The 20,729-nt window shown below is 37.5% G+C and overlaps 1 protein-coding gene across 7 annotated transcripts in view; it reads right to left on the bottom strand.

The window, feature by feature from the left end:
• The window catches only part of RAB28 (RAB28, member RAS oncogene family), an 88,167-nt gene that overhangs the window by 53,049 nt on the left and 14,389 nt on the right, over positions 1-20,729 (bottom strand). For all 7 annotated transcript variants that reach the window (XR_007151548.1, XM_047855889.1, XM_047855893.1 and 4 more), the window contains exon 4: positions 12,002-12,131. Coding sequence is in view for 6 of the 7 variants with exons in the window: in XM_047855889.1 (XP_047711845.1) it covers positions 12,002-12,131 (130 nt within the window). In the remaining variant the exon portion in view is untranslated. The remainder of the gene's footprint in view (positions 1-12,001; positions 12,132-20,729) is intronic.

Genomic DNA, 20,729 nt, shown 5'->3' with positions numbered 1-20,729 from the left:
GATAATGAGAATATATTTTCACAGTAGCAACTGGTGACATTTCAATAAATCAATGTGCTGCAGTGATACCTAAATAAAAGCTTATTTCACTATAATGATGCTTCCAGGCTTCCCTCAAGTCAGGTGGTTACTTGCAGTTAATGATCTGTGACATACCACACAAGTAGTCCTAAAAAGACTTATTATCCACTGCGTGTGCAACAATATTTGCTTTATGGATGGCTAAATGAATGAAGACATTCAATGTAACTGTAAAAGTAAAATCAAAAGAAAACGTACAAGTAACATGTTTTCTTTAAGTAAAAGGGCTGTGACCGTTTTCCATTAATACTTAACCTTTTGCTGGAGCAGTGCAACCACATATAATGCTCAAATCCATAAAGCCCAAGAGCTGTTCTGGGTTAATGCTAATTAACTGCCCCCAATCAAAAGAGCAGTAACTTTCCAAAAATGTGAGATCATCAGCCTCTATTGTTGACACCAAAGTCATATCACAAAGCTTAATGAGACAATAAAATAGATAAATTTTAGAGACAATAAAAGAGACAAATATGCTTTATATATAAGAATCTTTTAATCGAATTTCTATAAACCTGTACAATCCAAACATGTCAAGAAAAGATAACAATAAAAGAGACAAATATGCTTTATATATAAGAATCTTTTAATCGAATTTCTATAAACCTGTACAATCCAAACATGTCAAGAAAAGAATTATGCTGCACACAAATTTGCTAATCTCAAATAATACTCCATCTTCCATGGCTGCCAGACTTTGCAAGCATTCACATGTTTACCATTTATAATTTTATTTCATTCACTAGACTCGGCTTTTGTCCACCATATGTCCACTGTGGATTAACTATTCCCTTAGGTACAATTAAGGCCTTTCCATTTGTTGTAAGAAGAGCTAAGTATGAAGGACACGGCCAGAAATAACATTTATACCTCCACCAAAAACAGAAGCACATTGAAACTCAAACGATGGTTTATGCAGCATCTTTTTTTTTATTAGACATATGTCTACATAGCAAAATAAACTTGAGATAAAATTCATGGCAACTATACACCAGCTTTCACCATTGAGATTAGATATCAAAATCGTATCACCTCCACCAAGTTTAAATAATTTTTCAGAAAAATGTATTTCTAAAATAGAAGCTAAATGAAGACTGGCTTCCAAATATTAATTATAACTGAAATTTTAATCACTATGTATTTCAGAGACATTTCACATGATTTTTAATGGTCTTGACTTTCAAATCCTTAAAGTAAAAAATTATATGTACTTAGCAATACTTCCTCCCATTATCCATAATTAGAAGACAGAATTTGAGGACACAGTGGGAGACACAATAATGACAACTAACACACATAGCACCTGTTACATACAGGCATTGGTTCTGGGAGCTTTATATAAATAAGTCTTGCAACAACCTCCCTGTAAATTATTCCCACTTAACAGATGAGAAAATCGAGCTACAAAGAAGTGAGTACCTTACCATGGTCAACAATTAATAAGTGAGCCCATATCTGAACTTAAGTGGTCTTACTTAGAAGTCTGTGCCCTTAACCACTGTATGGACAATATTAACGTGCCAGAACGCACTATAAAGTAAATATCTATAAGGGAAAATACAATTTCTCATCTTTTTTAAACTAAAATTTTGTGTGAAAATTAAGAGATTAATTAAAGTTAGGAGTTTGGTTTTCAAAAGAACTACATGTGTAACGTAGCAGGTGTCTTGCCTGGTCTGATGTGATAGTGACTCATAAGCATGAAATGAGTCTGTCATTATTAAACTCCTCTTCTGATTCAAAAAACCTGGGCTCAGCATTACACAAAAGCTAGAAGAACAGTATTATTTTCACTGTATCATCTCAAAAAGTCCATAGTTCCGTTTTTCACTGAGGTAGAGAATGAATACTTTTCAAGTCATTCATAACAAGTATCTACTGAGCACTTTGGGTGTTCGGGGACTAAGCTAGATAGATGCTAGAGAGACAGCCGTGAACAAAGCAGTCTCTGCTTTCAGGGAGCTTCAATTACAGAACACCTGGATAACTGCAAAGGGGCAGGGGGGGAAATGTGTATTCGAAAAAAAGGTGACTTTTTCAGAAGAATCTCAGAGTTTAAAAAGCAAGAAATAGCTAATAATTATTAAAATCAAGCAAGAAACTACCTAGCATTCTGTCCTACTCCTATTCTATTTGTTCGTGTCTCTCAACCCTCTAAGATGAGTTTAAGATTTGGGAAAGTCCTCACAAACCCCTCATGTTCTACTTTTTCACTAAATCAGAATCAGTGCAATAGACTGAAGATTAAGGAGTGGAGCTGACTCATTCAAAATTATATCTAAAAATAGAATCAGTGCTAAAACAACAAAAGAAGACGTAAGACGCGCTTAATCATCAAGTGTTTGCACACATACCTCCATGTCTGTCTCCGTCTCTCTCCTCCCATAAACACAAAACATGCTGTCATCTCTCCCAACCTTTAAAAACAACACCAAAGAGTTCGGACCCACATTCCCTCCAGCTGCTGCCCCATGTGTCAATTCCCTTGTAGACTGGCATTACATATACATGTTGCTTCTATTCATCGTCTACAATTCATTGTCTTCCTTTCTCTCCCCAACTCACTATACTCAGCTCTCACCCCCACCACTCCAATGAATCCATTTGCCAAGGTGATCACCAATCACCTCAGCCTGCTTAATCTAATAACCATTCTTAGAGCTCACCTGTTGATCACTCCCTTCTTAAAACACCTTCACATGTGGCTTCCAGGATACTTCACTCTCAGACTTTCCTCGTACCTCCACTAGCCACATGCCAATTCCTTTGCTGATCTCTCTATTTCCCCAAGCTTTAAAACATGGCTGTAACCCAAGGATTAATCTCTGTAATTCTTCCCTTTTTATACTCACTCCTATGTAAAGTTCATCCAGTCTCAAGGATTTAAATATCATCAATATGCTGTTGACTCCCAGACTTTTATCTCTAGACCTTCTCTTGCCTCTGAACTCCGGACTCATATATCCAACTACCTATTAAGTAGCTCCACAGAGATGCTTAATAGAAGTACCTCACACTTAACATGTCCAAAAGGAAACTTGAGATCCTCACCCAAATCTGTTCTTCCTGCACTCAATTTCTGACGTCAGTAACCTGAACTTCAGCATTCCAAACGCCTAGGCCAAAACTCTTGGCATTATCTTGCCTCCTCTCCTCTACTCCACAGCCAACCTATGAGAAAATCCATCACCTGTCCCTTCAAAATATATCCAGAAACCAACTCATTTTCTCCACCACTTGCACTGCTGTAACCCTAGTCTATGCCACCATTACTTCTCACCTGAAATATGTCCAGTCTCCTATCTGTTTACTTTGTTTCCATTCTTACCCACTGTAGTAAATTCTCAAAACAAGAACTGCAGTGATCCTTTCAAGTTAAATCACTTCACTCTGCTGCAATCCCTCAGTGGGTTTCCATCTCACACACAGTAAAAGTTGAAGCCCTGACAATGGCCTACAAAGCTGTTCCTGATTTGTCCTCTTCCTAGATCCTTCCCTCTTTATATCTAGTTTCATGTCCTACACTATTCTTTTGCTGACTATTCCCTACTAATTGCTACCTACACACACACACACACACACACACACACACACACCCCTCTTTATAGCTCCTAGGGAGAAAAAACAAAATCAAAAACAAAATACCACCTCAGGGCTCTGTTCCTACTCTTCCTCCTACTTGGAAAAATCTTTTTTTTTTTTTAAGTTTATTTATTTATTTTTTGAGAGAGAGAGAGAGAGAGAGTGAGAGAGAGAGAGAGAGAGAGAGAACGTGAGCAGGGGAGGAGCAGAGAAAGAGGGAGACACAGAATCTGAAGCAAGCTCCAGGCTCCAAGTTTTCAGCACAGAGCCTGACGCGGGGCTCGAACTCAAGAGCCATGAGATCATTACCTGAGCCAAAGTCGGACACCCAACCGAATGAGCCACCCAGGAGCCGTGGAAACTCTTCATCCAAATATCTACATGGCACTGTCTCTTCCTTTATCTCTTTGTTCAAATGTCATCTTCTCAAACTTTCCTTGCTACAATATTTAAAATTTTAACACCCTCTTCCAAGTCTTCCTTTTTCTCCCTTTCCTGCTTTGTCTATGCAAAACTTACCATCATTTAACATATTATATATTTTCTGATTTACTTATTTACTATCTTCTTCTACTGGAACCAGGCTAGATGAGGGCAAAAAAAGTTTGTCTCTTCATTTCTGTATCCCTAACACCTAGACAGGTATGGGCTCAATCACTAACTTTTAAATGAAATGAATGAAAGAAGACATAAGAAAGCAAAAAAAAGGAAATACATGCTGAATTGCTCTATTTATACTGCAAAACTACACATTCATGTGAAATTTGAGAAAATGTCATAGAATATAAAAAATAATTAAATCTAACTTCAAGAACAATTTTAAATTAAGAAGAAATGCTATTTTTAGAGCCCCCAAAACACTCCAAAGTTGACCATAGTTCCAGGGTGTGCTTGGCAAGTAGTAAGAAGTCAATAAATCTTAGCTAGATTTATTATTGTTATTATTAGGTATGGGCACTTATCCATGTATCAAGAAAATAGATGCTTAATAATCTAACAAGTGAATAAAATGACCTAAGAAACCATCTCTGCAAAGATAAGAAGACAGTGTTTACAATACACATAAATTTAAAATTAAACTCTCTTAAAATTATATGGCAGGGGGGCACCTGGGTGGCTCAGTCGGTTCAGTGTCCAACTTCAGCTCACGTCATGATCTCACAGTCCGTGAGTTCGAGCCCCGCGTCGGGCTCTGGGCTGATGTCTCTGAGCCTGGAGCCTGCTTCAGATTCTGTGTCGCCCTCTCTCTCTGACCCTCCCCCGTTCACGCTCTGTCTCTCTCTGTCTCAAAAATAAATAAACGCTTAAAAAAAAAAATTATATGGCAGGGATACCCGGGTGGCTCAGTCAATTAAGCATCCTACTCTTCATTTCGGATCAGGTCATGATCTCATGGTTCATGAGTTCAAGCCCCACATTGGGCTCTGCACTAACAAGTGGGAGGGCCTGCTTGGGATTCTCTCTCTCTCCCTCTCTCTCTTTCTCTGTGCCTCGCTTCTGCTCGCTTGTATGTGAGTGTTCTCTCTCTCAAAATAAATAAACATTAAACAAATTATAAAAAAATATATATGGCAGTAAATATGTTCAATTAAGCAGACTTATTACTGGACATGTTTGGGTCATTGTATTTTAGGAATGGAAGGTGCTTATGATTACCGAGTATAATCCTTCATTTTATACATGAGGATGATCCTAAGTGATTAGGTAAACTGCCCAAGGTGACATAACCAGATAAAATGACAGCCCTAGCACAGAAGCTAAAGTTTTCTGATCCTCCCTATAAATGTTCCTTTAATCTGTATTGGATTTGTTCCTCAATCACTGCAAATAAATTTAAATTAGTAAAGGGACTTAAATTACATTAATGAAAATTTTAAATCTTTTCACAAAATCTGTTTTTATACCAATAAAAGTTTAATTTATACATTTTACAATGCTATATATTTTTTAACTTTTAATAGATTAAAATTAAGTTTAATATTTTATGTCTTCTAATTTTTAAAATCAGAGATTCATCATAAAAGAAATAAAAAGTAAAGTGGATGATCCTTTCTTTAGCATTTAATAAACTCTATCATGACAAGAAGATGGACAGAAATCATATAAACTGATTGTTATAACATATACAATGCTTACATAATTGCCCCAAACAAAGCAAAACCACAGAAATCTTAATACTTCTCAGGCTAAGGAAATTACAATACTGTCAAATGGTTTGAAGTAAACTATCTAAAAAAAAGTTACTCTGAAATGACATAGTAACATCACTGCAACAATTGTCAGGTGAAAATGATTTTTGATTAGTATTATGAAAAAGCACTCATCTGACATTTTGTTCCCCAATAATTACCAGTCCTAATACCAGTCTGAATGCAAGCTTATGCATTTGAGGAAACAACTCCACCAATTAAACTGGAAATACTATCAAAATGTTCTGAAAGTTCAGCAGAAGTGTGAAATATCATGTAAAAGAATAGTTTTAAGAGCATGTATTAGGGGCGCCTGGGTGTCTCAGTTGGTTAAGCATCCAACTCTTGATTTCAGCTTAGGTTATCATCTCACAGTTTGTTAGATGAAGCCCTGTGTCAGGCAACGGGCTGTCAACACAGGGATTCTCTCTCTCCCTCTCTCTGCCCCTTCCCTGCTCACTCTCAGTACACAAAATACTGATGCTGTCACTATCAGAATCAGATGCTATCAGCACCTACTAGCAAATAACCATAGCTCTAGTTAAACAAATGTACATATAAAGAGAGGGGGAAAAAAAAAAGAAGAAGCAATAGAAACAAAAATATAAAGTCCATCTGAAAAAGACACTTGGATCTGATACTTTGGGATTACTATTCCCAGAACAAAAAAGTATTAAAACAAATGGGCAAAGAGGTGGAATGTTTTAATTCACAATGTATAAACAGAATGAATTTTTCAAATCTTCAAGAGTTTTGATTCATGCTTTATAAATTACAAATTCTCTTAAGCAAACTGATAATAATGACTCACTCGTTCACTTTGTTATGATACTGTAGATGGTAAATTTTACAGAAGTTGATATGAACTCTTCAACTTAGGAATCAGAGTAAATGTCACCTACCTCACAGTTTCCTATTTCTACTCTCCAGATAAAATAAGGATTTTTGAAGACTCAAAAAGTCACAGTATAGGCAAGCACTTTCATGTAAATTCCCATGAAACTTTTCAAGCCGGATGCATAACCATTTCTTCACACTCCTCTATCACTAAAAATAATCTTTAAAAAAATTGTCATAATTTTATTGAGGGTATCAGTTAAATTTTCCAACCTGAAATGTACTTGTCTTACTAATACATTTCCATTGAGTTCAGGGAACACAACTACAGAGTACATTAAAATGTGACCTTTGAACCTCGCAGTGTAACACATCACTTCCTGGGCAGAGATAGTACTCCAAGAACAATCAATCACTGTTAAGAAGAATATACACTCAACATTGTTAATTAGTGTTGATGCACTCTTCTCGATGCCCTCATCTGTCATGAAGATTGTTTAAAAATCTGAGTTATTAGTCTTTATTTGGGAAAGGATCTGGTTAATATCTTTAAGAGCAGAAATCATTCATCTATCCACTCTATCTTGGAGCGTGATAATTCCTACCCCCAATACAAGTTACTGATAACCACCACCCCTCCACTGACTAAGAAACTATAAATCAGGAAGAGGGCAGCTTCTATGCAACCCCTGTTAATTTCTGTTTACAATCTATCCAACCGAGAATGTTAGCTAGTCAGGGGAGAAACTAGCTGATGGATCAGATAGTAGGAAAACATAACAGCTTAAAGATAGAAAATAACAAAATGACAAATTAAAATGCCATGTGCTTATAACAACATGGATTGAATTTAAAATTAATTCAAAAAAAATGAATATTCCTGAATGTTCATTTAATTTCAATGTGAACCTTCCCTGAAACACTGAAAGAAACATGAAAACTGTTACTTCAATGCAGATGGTTTTTGAAATTAAACAAAAAAATTAAAAATAGGGGCGCCTGGGTGGCGCAGTCGGTTAAGCGTCCGACTTCAGCCAGGTCACGATCTCGCACTCTGTGAGTTCAAGCCCCGCGTCGGGCTCTGGGCTGATGGCTCAGAGCCTGGAGCCTGTTTCCAATTCTGTGTCTCCCTCTCTCTCTGCCCCTCCCCCATTCATGCTCTGTCTCTCTCTGTCCCAAAAATAAATAAACGTTGAAAAAAAAAAAAAAATTAAAAATAAATAAAAAGTCAAAAGTGTAGGTTTTCTATCATTACATAAAGGTCACTTTAGGAAAAAGCAAAATTCTTAATTCTTTTGTATTTACTTAACCTAAAATCATGATATAAAATCTATGACATTTTATCTTGAACATAATCCAGCATAATATAACTTCAGAATATTTCCTAAGAAACTCTCTGACATTATTAACCAAAGTGGAATTCAGTAGGCCAGCCGGGCCTGAAGGCCATCTAATAGATTCCCTGTATCTACGTATGTATTTTTCCTCATTAAGAAAACCATTTGCCTTTAATAACACATCCCAGGCCATAAACACTTCTAATTCCAACAGAGGCTTCATGAAAAGGCTTTTATTCATTCATTCAGTATTCATTCATTCAGGCACTATTCTAAGCGATGAGGTCCCTATGCTTCATTGAGCTTAGATTTTAGCAGGGAAAGACAGACAGGAAACAAACAAGAAACATCAGGTGGCACTGAGGTGACACAGAGAAGTGAAACAGAATGTCCTGAGACAAAGGGACTACATGGCTCGTTTACACTGAGTGGTCAAGAAAAGCAACTCTGAGGAGATGACACCTAAGATGTGATCCAAATGATAAAATGGAGCCAATCAAGTAAAGACCAGAAGAGAAAACTTTTTCAAGCAGAAGAAACCCTATGATACAAATTAACTTGGAATGTTAAAGTAGAGGAAAAAATACAAGTGTGTCTTAGCACAGAGTGGGCAAGGGAACACACAGACGAAGTCTAAGAGGCAGGTAGGAGCCAGATCACCTAGTGTCTGGTAAACCTGGATGAAGAGTTTAGGTTTCATTTTAGGTGTGATGAGAAAGCACTAGAAGAGGCATACCATGATTTGCCATTAGAGAACTGGATAGTATGAGAGCAAAGCTAGAAGCAGGAGGGACAGTTAGGAAGCTACTGCAGTATTCGTGTGAGAGGTGATGGTGCAGTGTTAGGCCATGGCCAGGTGCACCTGTAATAAGCCCATAAAGCGGACATGAATGGAAAACCCCCAGGTTCTGCAGTGTATAGGCTCTGGTCAAGTGGGAGACCAAGACTTTCAAAACCAGGAAACCAGGTATCAGACCTGGTAAAGACAGCTCTGTGAATTGCAGAAATTGCCTTTAGATGGTAATACAATTGTTTCCAGGTGCCTATCAGTCATCTCCCCCCACATCAGGCTACAGACACGATCAAACTTCAACAGAGAACTTCTGTAAACTACACAGAATAAACAGTTGACTTACCCTCTTTCCCATTTTGGAAAAGACCTAGCAGGAATTTATATTTACCTTGCTAGGAAAAAGTAGGGCCTTCCATGAAGATTTGGACATAATTGTATTTATTAATCCCAACAACCAAACAGAGCAAAAGAAAGGCAGTCAAGTTTTTAGAAAACTTGAAGTCAGCTAAAAAAAAAAAAAAAAAAAAAAATGGAAAAAAAAAACAACCTCAAAAAACTAAGAGTAAGGTTAATAGGCCCTTTCACTACTTAAAAGCACTCTAGCTCAAACTTTGTGCAAATTAACAATGACTAACTGAATACACATAAATGGCACTCAAGAGTGTTTGCTGAACTGAACCGCCCTACCCATCTTATGGTACAAGAAATATCAATCTAAAAAAAAAAAAAAAAAGGAGGGAGGGCGCCTGGGTGGCTCAATCGGTTAAGCATCAGACTCTTAATTTTGGCTCAGGTCATGATCTCACAGTTCGTGAGTTCAAGTTCCACGTCGGGCTCTGCACTTTCAGTACAGAGTGCTGGGGATTCTCTCTCTGCCCCCACCCTGTTTGCCTCTCTTTCTTAAAATACATAAACTTAAAAAAAATTTTTTTTAAGAAATAAATGAGGCATAAGATAGTGACAAAGGAATTCTCTAGGAACCATTTCCTCCAGGCCACTTTTGTAAGATGTCTGTTTCAGCTGTACTAATTTGTAATTTGTGATCACTCAAATTGAAGCTATAGTTAGTGTTTTTTAAAGGCTATTATGATTAATAATAATAATGATGATAATAGTTACTGAGCATTTACAGTATACAGACCTCATGCTAAGCACTTTCCATGTAAATCTCACTTAATCTTTAACCTTATCAGACAGAAACTACTATCTTTACCTGCAGATGAGGAAACTGAGGTATAAAGATATAAAGTAACCTATCTGATGTCACACTGCTGTTAAGTGAAAAAACCCGGCCTTGTAAAAGCAGTCTCTAAATTCAAAGTCCTATGATCTTAACCATGACTCAATACTTCATTTAAAGTCTTCTATACTACAAAAAAAATCACTAACTAGTGTCTTACAGCCTTTCAGAATATGGAAAAAATAAACTTGTTTTAAGTATTATACACTGAAATAGTTTAGTCATTACTAATTCTATTTCATTAAAGCAAGTCTCTTCCTCTACTGGCTACTTCATTAACCTACTCTAGTTACTGTTTATATTTAAACATAATAAAATACAATTTTTAGTAAAAATAAACCTGTAATTCATCCTTACCTAAGAGTATCCTCAATCTTCAGTCCAAATTTCAGTTTGCTGGATTTTCATAAAAACACAAACAATTTTAGGGGCACCTGGGTGGCTCAGTCGGTTAATCGTCCGACTTCAGCTCAGGTCATGATCTCAGGGTTCATGAGTTTGAGCCTCACATCGAGCCCTGCGCTGACAGCTCAGAGCCTGGAGCCTACTTCAGATTCTGTGTTTCTCTCTGTCTGTCTGTCTCTCTCAAAAATAAACAAACGTAGGAAGGAAGGAAGGAAGGAAGGAAGGAAGGAAGGAAGGAAGGAAGGGTCTCCTAAAATGAAAAGCTGCACTCAGAAATAGAAGGTAAGGTCACCAAAACTTATGATTTCTAAAGGGGAATTTCAATGAATTGAAAAGCATCAGATTCACTCAATTAGAATTATTTACGGAACAGAAAAGTAAAATTCACCTAAAACTTAAAAAAAAAACTGTACCCAAGGCATCCATTTCATGATATGTAATACTATTTTTCTAGACACTATTATAAAATTTGTATTTTTAACTCTTCAGAGAAATGTCCACACCTGTTTTGTAATGGTTTTAAAGTAAGGCTTGGATTTATTAAATGTTCATCTAAGTGTGCAAAACCACATAATGAAGAAATCTTGGTTTAGTCCTTCAGGAAGTACTATTTCCTAAATAATTACAGACCAAAAAAACGCACTATACTTTTAAAGACCTTTGGAGAAGATAATTCTCTTGGTAGTATACTTGGGTATTGGTTTAACAACGCTTGTAGTCAGGAAACTCTTCCTGACCTAAATCCTCCATGGTATAATTTAAATTCATTTTCTCTTTTTGTGACCTCAAATAGTTGTAGAAGATTAGGTCATATTATAATATTTTATATATTTAAAAACCCTTATTAAGGTCTCCTTTTCCAGGTAAATGCACTGCAGGACTATGAACCAACAGTCCTGTACAAAATTCAGCCTTATTAATTTTATATGCTGTATATAATAGCCCAGCTGACAGATCTCAAAAATTATCCACCCTTTTCACCACGCACGACAACTCCCCCAATACACTCTTTCTCAAAAAACAAAACAACACAAGAAATTATCTGTACTTTAGAACTAATCTCAAAATTTAGAGAGACGTTTGCGAGAAACAGGAGCAAGGAACCACACACCCAAAACTCCACCCGACGCTGCTCTCTTCCCTACAATGGGCGATCATTTAATGAAATCTCTCTCTCAAAATCTCTGGGGCAGAGCTGAAGCTGCAGTGCAATATCATAAAATCTGCAGCTGTGTTGCTGTTCTTAATAGTCCGTGCTGCTTCCTTAGACCACAGGAAGCCAAAACACACACTGTCAGAACAGAACTTACCTTAACGGGAATCGGCCAAAGCAGCAGGGCAGTGAGATCAAGCATCAGAACTGTCACTGAAAAGATTGTATACATCCATGCAAACTTTCTCTTCAAGCAATTTACTTACTCCAGGAAAGCTGTATCTTTTATGTTTCTACACATCAGAATTTGTTTAGACTAAATAAATTTGTAAAGACTAAAGGATAGGCAGATAAACAACGATACAGAAAGAAGCATTAATGACTTACTTTTATTGCCCACCAAGGCAACCAGCGGCTGAGTCTCTGACTCCTCGCTCACTTTCTTCACCACAGAATACCAATCTTCTAAATTCTCAAAGCTTTGATAATTTGTAATATCATATACCAACAGGATTCCCTGTCACAAAAGAGTTACAGAACTTTTTGTAAGATACCTGGCATAGACGTGGTGAGCCACCACAAATACGAAAAAATCCTATCATGGGTGAAAAGGCTGCAAAGGTCTACAATCCCGCCTGTTACTTTCATGAGGTCAAACATGTAAACCTTCCAGTAAATAACCATCTGCTGCTGCTCTTTCTAAATATTTTCAAAAATGAGATTTCATGACATCCCTTGATAGTCAATTTTAGTGTTTAACACAATTTTCTTTAAATGAAGTAAGTCGATTTCCTCTTTTGGTCCTCTGTGCATTTGGAGAACAACACTGGGGTATCCTCCTTGTAATAACCCTTCATGTACTTGAAGATAGTTAAGTGACTCCTTTACCATCTCCTTTCCAGAATAAACAAACTCAATTCCTTAAACTTGCCTCAAAGGACCTATTTTCTATCCCTTTAATCATAGTTGTTGGGTTCTTCCCAGGACACACTACATACAGTTTTTTGACATCCTCTTTAAAATGAGCAATGTAAAACTGGACATGATACTGTAATAAGAGCCTGAACAAAGCCAAATATAACAGAGGGATTGCTTCCTGCCTCTTATATATCATATTCCTTTTAATATATCCCATTATTTTGTGTGGGAAGGAGAAGTATGTACACACACAAAAATAACAGTGCCACATTCTTGATTCTCATCCAGTTCGTGGTCAAACACTTAATACAAAGCTCTGCATATAGTCTAAGTCTGGACCCTAATAGCATTTACGTCTCCTCCTTCTTAGGATATAATCACAAACTTTTACTACATTTTTGTACCTACTATCCATCTAGACATATATTTAGATCTTTTCATCAGTCCTTACAATAATCATCTAATGCTGCTCTTATTCTCATTTTATAATAAGGAGAAGCTACAATAACGAAGGTCAACCATACTTAGGTCACATACCACTACCACTAGGGTAGGTGAGGAAGCCAGATCTGAATCAAGGGCTGTGTGAATATAAAGTCTACTCATGCATTCTATAAGCATTTGTCTGCCAACTACATGCCAAGCATTGTGCTGGGTCCTAAGGATATAAATTCCAAACCTCAAGAAACTCAGTCTTGCAGCCAGGCACATGAACAGACAAGTATAGAACACAAAAGTAATGACCAGTGATATGCTGGTAAATATTAATAAACTGGCTAGCGCCGTGGTGGGGGTCGGGAAGGGTAGAGTGTTATTTGTCTCATTTGCCTATTTCTGTGGTATAAATACTCCCCTATGGCCATTTTCAAGCTATCAATGTCACTTCACTCAACAAAGCTGGGTAGGACATCGCCATATTGCATCTGAACCATACAGGTACATTAGACATCAATAATTTCAAGAACATACTTAAGAAAATATCTGGTAAAATGATTAGTAAGTGATGAATTTTGAGCATATATCTTCGTTTTTAATATAATTGATGAGTTTATGTATTTTTAATCATGAATGTATTTAACGACTGGCTCACAAAAATTCCCGAAAATTTAACAACTGCCTTTCTCAAGCCAGAGAATAGCATACTACTATTATAACCTTCTAGGACCATGTTCTTTTATTAAATTACACTGGCCCCTAAGTCACTTAGCTCCTCTGGGTCTCAGGTTGTTTGCCTCTAAAATTAGATCACGGAAAGTAAATGGTCTCTAACATCCCTTCCAGTTTAAATATTCTATAATTTTTATGCAAAATCACTTGTCTGATTCATTTTGGTAGCTTAGACACTTCTTTCTGTCTTCCTAAATGCTTTGAAATAATGCCCAGCAATAGAATTATTTGAAATAATCAGCACAAGCCCACTTTTCTTATTAAGAATAACGCCCCAGAACTGGCCTCTGAAGAAAACTAATCTTCAGTACTCATTTTGGCAGCACATATAGAGAGGAAGAGAGGAAGAAAGGAAGCTAATCTTCAAACGACTGACTCCACCTTCAGTTGACTCGAATGATACCACATATTGTGTTGAAGGAGCTCTGCCCTGAAAGTCAGATCGCCGCTGGACTGCAGTCTTGGCCTGGCCCTACCATCCACTGATCTTGAGCAATGCTTCTGTAATCTACCTTGATGATAGCTGCCATGTCTAAGCGATTATGGGAAGTAACAAAAAGATTTATTTAAAAACTAACATACTACACAACTACTGGGAATTTTTACTATTCTGTGTGAGTAAGAATCACATTTTCAAGGCAACCCTGTGATAGTTTTTATAACTCATAGATTGAGCTGCTGACCCACGATGACTCTTAAACCTTAAGATGTTTGGAACCCTTCTAAATCAATATGTGAAAATCTTCATCTCAACATGGGCCAGTACGTGCATATGATGCAAATAAAACATGGCCACAATCCCTTAATGATCAGTACTAGACCAGAGCTTAGAATGAAAACTAAACACTAAGCTTAGAATAGGTATCTATTATATACCAGAAGTCAGTGAACTATGGTCCCCAAGTCAAACTCAGTTCAAAGCCCATATTTGTGAATAAGCTTTTATTGAAATATAGTCATACTTACCTGGTTAAGTATTATCAAGGGCTGCTTCTGTACTACAACTGGAGAGTTGAGTGGCTACAACAGAGCCAGTACTGCCTGTGACACCTAAAATATTTCCTGTCTGGCTCTCTAAGGAAAAGCTGGCCAATTCCAGGGCTAAACCAGTGTGTGTCAGTATTTTTCAGAGATCAATAAGTATGAATCTTCCAGAAGTCATGAGAAAGGCAAAAGGTTAAATGCCTTTCATTAATCTAGCTATCCACAAACCAAACGTCATATACCCCATTCTCAGTACCACTTAATGTAAAAACTATGATTCCATCTTTGCTCCTAATATGGCAATTTTTCATCAGTTCTAACCTATACCAATGTGGTCAAAATCCAAAAAGGGAAATGGGAAAACCAAAAAGACATTAAAACACAAAAAAAGTTCTAGAACTGTCAGCTTCAATTCTGACACGTAAAGACCCAAGAAGTTATCATGTCTGTCTTTACAGTAAGAAAAAATCTAACAAACAAACAAAATCAATGACTCTTCTGGACAAAACAGAGAGCTGAGTTTGCAGGGTAAATCGCCACCCTGAAATCTGGGGAGACAGGTGAATCCAAAGAGTCACAGCCCAAATATGCTAACCTGGCGCAGAAGCCACCACAGCCAGGAAACGGTGGGAACATTTAAATGGTAATTTTGAGGGGCGCCTGGGTGGCGCAGTCGGTTAAGCGTCTGACTTCAGCCAGGTCACGATCTCGCGGTCCGCGAGTTCGAGCCCCGCGTCAGGCTCTGGGCTGATGGCTCAGAGCCTGGAGCCTGTTTCCAATTCTGTGTCTCCCTCTCTCTCTGCCCCTCCCCCATTCATGCTGTGTCTCTCTCTGTCCCAAAAATAAATAAACGTTGAAAAAAAAATTTAAAAAAAAAATGGTAATTTTGATAAACTGGTGGAGGCTGCCTGTGTTCCACTGTGAGAATGAACAACTACCAGGCGACACAGTCTGTGGGGGTACCCCCACACTTTCATGGATTTTACCTCCAGAAACCCTACCACATCCTCTCGGTAGAATCAAGAAAGATCCCCACATGGCTCTGACATGGGGAGGGGAGAAATTACCACTGTAAATATGCCCAGAGTATTAGCCATAAAAAAGGCATACTGTCCAGGAATAAAGCTTAATGAGTGTCTTATATCACATGGGGGTAGGACAAGTTCCCATCTCTAGCTCCTTCTAGCCATCCTGTGTCTCCTAAGTGGGAAGAGCTAATAAATACCTGTGAAGGTCACAGCCCAGGGACACAGGCCCACCATAAGGCTATGACTTAGTCATAAGAGCACAGAATGAGAGAATTCCCTCCCCCTCCCTACACTTCACCACGACACCAACTGGGCTCCAGCATAATAGTACTACACTACATTTGAAAGAGCTGCAAAACATAAACTTCAACTGAGGAAGAGTGCTTTGAGATGTCTAAAAAGACAGGGGAGAAAAAAAACAAGGACACTAGAGGAATTTGACATCTCTGGAACCTAGAGCCTCAGCAAACATTAAACGCAGACCAACTCCTGCCCAATTAACATAAAGCTCCACACTAAAGGCCTATTTACCTGAGTTCTTATCTAGCCTTCAACAGAAAACTAGAAGGCACATTAAAAGGCACTTTGAAGAGAAAAAGTAAGCCTTAGAATACGAGTAAGACTCAAATATGATACAGATTTTGGAATGATCAGATGATGACTTTAAAACAACAATGATAAATATTTTAAAGGTTCTAGTACAAAAGGTAGACAACACGCAAGAACAGGTAGATAAGGTACACAAAGAGATGGAAACACTAAAGGATAACAAAAAGAAAATGCTAGCTATCAAAAACACTGTAACAGAAATGAAGAATGCCACTGATGGGTCTCATCAGTAGACTAGACACAGCCTAGGAAAGAATCCATGAGCCTGAAGATAAGCTAATAGAAATTTCCAAAACTGAAATGCAAAGAGAAAAAAGAATGAATAAAACAGAACATTAAAAAACTATGTGACATTGGGGCGCCTGGGTGGCGCAGTCGGTTGGGCGTCCGACTTCAGCCAGGTCACGATCTCCCGGTCCGGGAGTTCGAGCCCCGCATCGGGCTCTGGGCTGATGGCTCAGAGCCTGGAGCCAGTTTCCGATTCTGTGTCTCCCTCTCTCTCTGACCCTCCCCCATTCATGCTCTGTCTCTCTCTGTCCCAAAAATAAATAAACGTTGAAAAAAAAATTAAAAAAAAAAAAAAAAACTATGTGACAATTCTGATTTGTATATCATACGTATAACTAAAACACCAGAAGAGAAAAGAGAACAGAGCTTAAGAAATAGTTGAAGTAATAATGGCCAAGAAATTGCCAAAATCAATTAAAGACACCACACCATTGATGTAGAAATCTCAGAAAACACCAAGTAGGATAAATACCCAAAAAATCTACATGTAGGCACAGCATACATCCAAACTGTGTAAAACAAAACACAAAGAGAAAATCTTGAAAGAAGTCTAGGGGTTGGGAAGGGGTGGTGAGAAGGAATATGTTATCTACTGAGGAACAAGGATAAGAACTACAGTGAATTTCTTATCAGAAACCATATAAGAAAAGAATGGAGTGAAATATTTAAAGTGTTGAAAGAAAGGAAAAGACCAATCTAGAATTCTATATGTAAAATTATCCTTTATAAGTGGGGGAGAAATAGACTTTCTCAGATAAACAAAACCTGAGAGAAGTCAGAGCTAACAGGACTGCCCCAAAGAAAATGTTAAAAAAGGCCCCTGAGGGGGTGCCTGGGTGGCTCAGTCGGTTGAGCATCTGACTTGGGCTCGGGTCATGATCTCATGGTTCATGAGTTCAAGCCCCGCGTCAGGTTGTGTACTGACAGCTCAGAGCCTGGAGCCTGCTTCAGATTCTGTGTCTCCCTCTCTCTCTGCCCCTTCCCTGCTCATGCTCTGTCTCTATCTCTCAAAAATAAATAAACATTAAAAAAAATTTTTTTTTAAACAAAAAAAAAAGAGGCCCTTGAGGGAGAAAGAAATGATATGATATGGGTCAGAAACTCATTTCTACATTAAGAAAAGGAGAATTTCAGAAAAGGAATAAGTAAAGACAAAACAAAAGCATTTATTTTCTTATTTTTAACTAATCTAAAATGCAACAGTTTAAAGTAACAATACTAACGATGTATTGAGTGATTATAACATATGGGTGAGTGAAATGAATGACAGCAATGTCACAGGGACAAGAGGGATGAATGGAGAATATGCGTTCATGAAGTATCTGAGCTACATGAAAAACAATACACTGTCAGACGAAGGTGGACTTAAACTAGTTAAAAATGTATACTGGAAACGCTAGAGCAATTGCTAAAAAAAATTGTTCAAGTATAACTAATAGGCTAAGAGAGAAGATAAAATGCTCAAATAAAACAGTAAGAGAAAGAGAAAAGGAAAAAGGCAAACATAAATAAAAAACAAATATGATAGAAATGAACCAAAATGCATCAATTATCACTTTAAATGTGAATGATCCAAATATATCAATTAAAGGACAGATCATCAGAATAGATGAAAAACCAAGATTCAACTATACGATGACTACAGGAAATTCTCTTTATATATAAAGACACAAATTAAAAGTAAAGGAATAGAGAAATACCATGCTAACACTAATGAAAACAAAACTGGCGTACTCGTATTCATTTCAGACAAAGCAGACTTCAGAATAAGGAAAGGTATTAGGTACAGAAATTGGCACAATGATAAAGGAGTTAATTCTCCAAGAAGACATAACAACCCTTTATGTATACCCACCTAACAACAGACTATTAAAATATGTAATGGCAAACTGATAGAACTGTAAATCTGCAGATCCACTAGCATTGTTGGAGACTTCAATGCCCCTTTTTCATTGACTTTTACATTAAGCAAGGAGAAAATCAATTAACTCACAATTAACTCACACGAAATATGCACCAAGACAGATGACATTCTGGGCCACAGAACATACATTAACAAATTTATAAGACTGGAAATCATACCAAGCCTGGGAGTCAGGCTGCTTGTATGAGTATTGGTAGTTTGTGTCTTTCAAAGGACTGGTCTATTTCATCTACATGAGCAAATTTTTGGCCATAGGGTTATTTATGTTACTCCCTCATTATTCTTTTAATGCCTATGGGATTAGTAGTGATGGTCCCTCATTAATTTGTGTTTCTCCTCTCTCTTTCTCTCTCTCTCTCTCTCTCTCTCTCTCTCTCTGTCTTTTTTTTTTTTTTTTTTGGTTAACCTGGCTAGAGGTTTCCCAGCTTTTGGTTTTATTGATTTTCTCCATTATTTTCTTTTTTTAAAATTTCACTGAGCTCTCCTCTAGTTTTTATTATTTTTTGGTTCTGCTTTCATTAAGCTTAAATTGCTTTTCTTTCTCAGTTTCTCAAAGTAGAAGCTTAGATTACTGATGATTCTTCTCTTCTAATATATATATTCACTGCTATTCATTTTCCTCTAAGCACTGTTTTTGCTATCTCCCACAATTTTTATTAATTTAAGATATTTTAAAACTTCTCTGGAGACTTCTGTGTTATTGAAAAACATGTTTTTAAATCATCATAGATTTTGAGTTTTTCCAGCTATCTTTCAATTACTGATTTCCAGTTTAATTCCTTTGTAGTCTACCCCAGAGCCAGACCTCTAAGTACTCACCTCTTCAGGAGCCTAGAACACAAGCACCCCCAATGCCTAAGTATCTCCCCACATCCATCAATCCAGACCTCTTCTGACTGCTTCCAGAAAACTATCAGAATCCTCTCAGCCACAAGAAGGTGTAACTCCCTCAGAAATGCAACACATCTTGGCAACAGGGGAAACCCATGAAGAATCTACCAGGAACTGCTGGAAGCCATTTTCTTGGCAAGCCGGTGGCCATCGAAATCCATCATCACGTCTCCTGTCCCTGATGGGCTTTTATCACCCTCCTATCTACCATTCATCTTTTTCCATCTCTTCCCCACAATGCCCCATGCTTGCTCTTCCCATCTTACCCTCCAACTGCTCCTCTTCGTTTTTGATAGGACTTTTGGAAATCAGATTTCAAGTTTAATACATTCTTCTATAGTTTCAAATTCTTCAACAAAAATTCCCTATATTTTCTATGCCTTCACTTCACTTTTTCCACCTACAATTCCCCAGAAGATACTATCACCCTTCTCTTCATAAACCTCAACACTTTTGGTAAATATTACATAAAGTCTCTTCACACAGCACTCTGTTTTCATCTCTCTACTGATCATATCTGATGAACACGACGAGTCATTAACCAGGCAGAAACCATTCTCCAAGGAACACTGAAGTCTTCAAGGAAACGTGAGCACTGGTGGCAACATTTAAGTCCTGTAGGTGACTCCATAGATTTAGTTCTAAAATTCAACCCACACAGTACGTACACCATTTAACCTTCCCAAAAGTGAAAGGGTCCCAAATCCCACAAAGCAGGTATTTTTTTCTCCCTGATTTATATGACAAATAATCTACAGTAGCCTTTTATACGCAGAAATGGATTAGATCATACAGATTATACCACAGTTATACCACTAACAACACATACTTTGCTGTGTAAGAAGGAACACTAATCCAAGAAAGGTGTATAATCAGTTCTAAGCTGGCAAATAGCCAACTAAAAATGCATAGTAAAAGACAGCAGAGGGTCTCAGAGAGTCCAGCTTTGAGATGCGCTCTCTCCCCAGCTGCCATCCAGGCAACCAAATCCTTTTGTAGCTGGTTAACAGGCAAGCTCATCTGTGGGGGGCACTGGCACACAATAGTAGTTATGTTCTGCCTTACAAGTGACTACACTTCATTGAGTTTATGCTCAGTAGGGCAGTGTTTGCAAACCACTTAGATTCCAGGACGGAAAGAGCTACAAAAATGAAACACCCAGTCCTTCTCTGAGGTTTGTTATTAGCCTCTGTTAGCCACAGGTTACAGGGCACTAAACACTATGTACTGTGTGTTTGCTCGTAACCACTATGAAAAATAGCCTATAACATCTTTCTGAAGACTCCTAGAAAATTTTAAGTTAATT

The sequence above is a fragment of the Prionailurus viverrinus genome, chromosome B1 (genome assembly GCF_022837055.1).
Source record: "Prionailurus viverrinus isolate Anna chromosome B1, UM_Priviv_1.0, whole genome shotgun sequence".
NCBI classification, from domain to species: domain Eukaryota; kingdom Metazoa; phylum Chordata; class Mammalia; order Carnivora; family Felidae; genus Prionailurus; species Prionailurus viverrinus.
The sequence above is the reverse complement of the archived record's forward strand: the minus strand, read 5'-3'. Positions and strand labels throughout refer to the sequence as shown.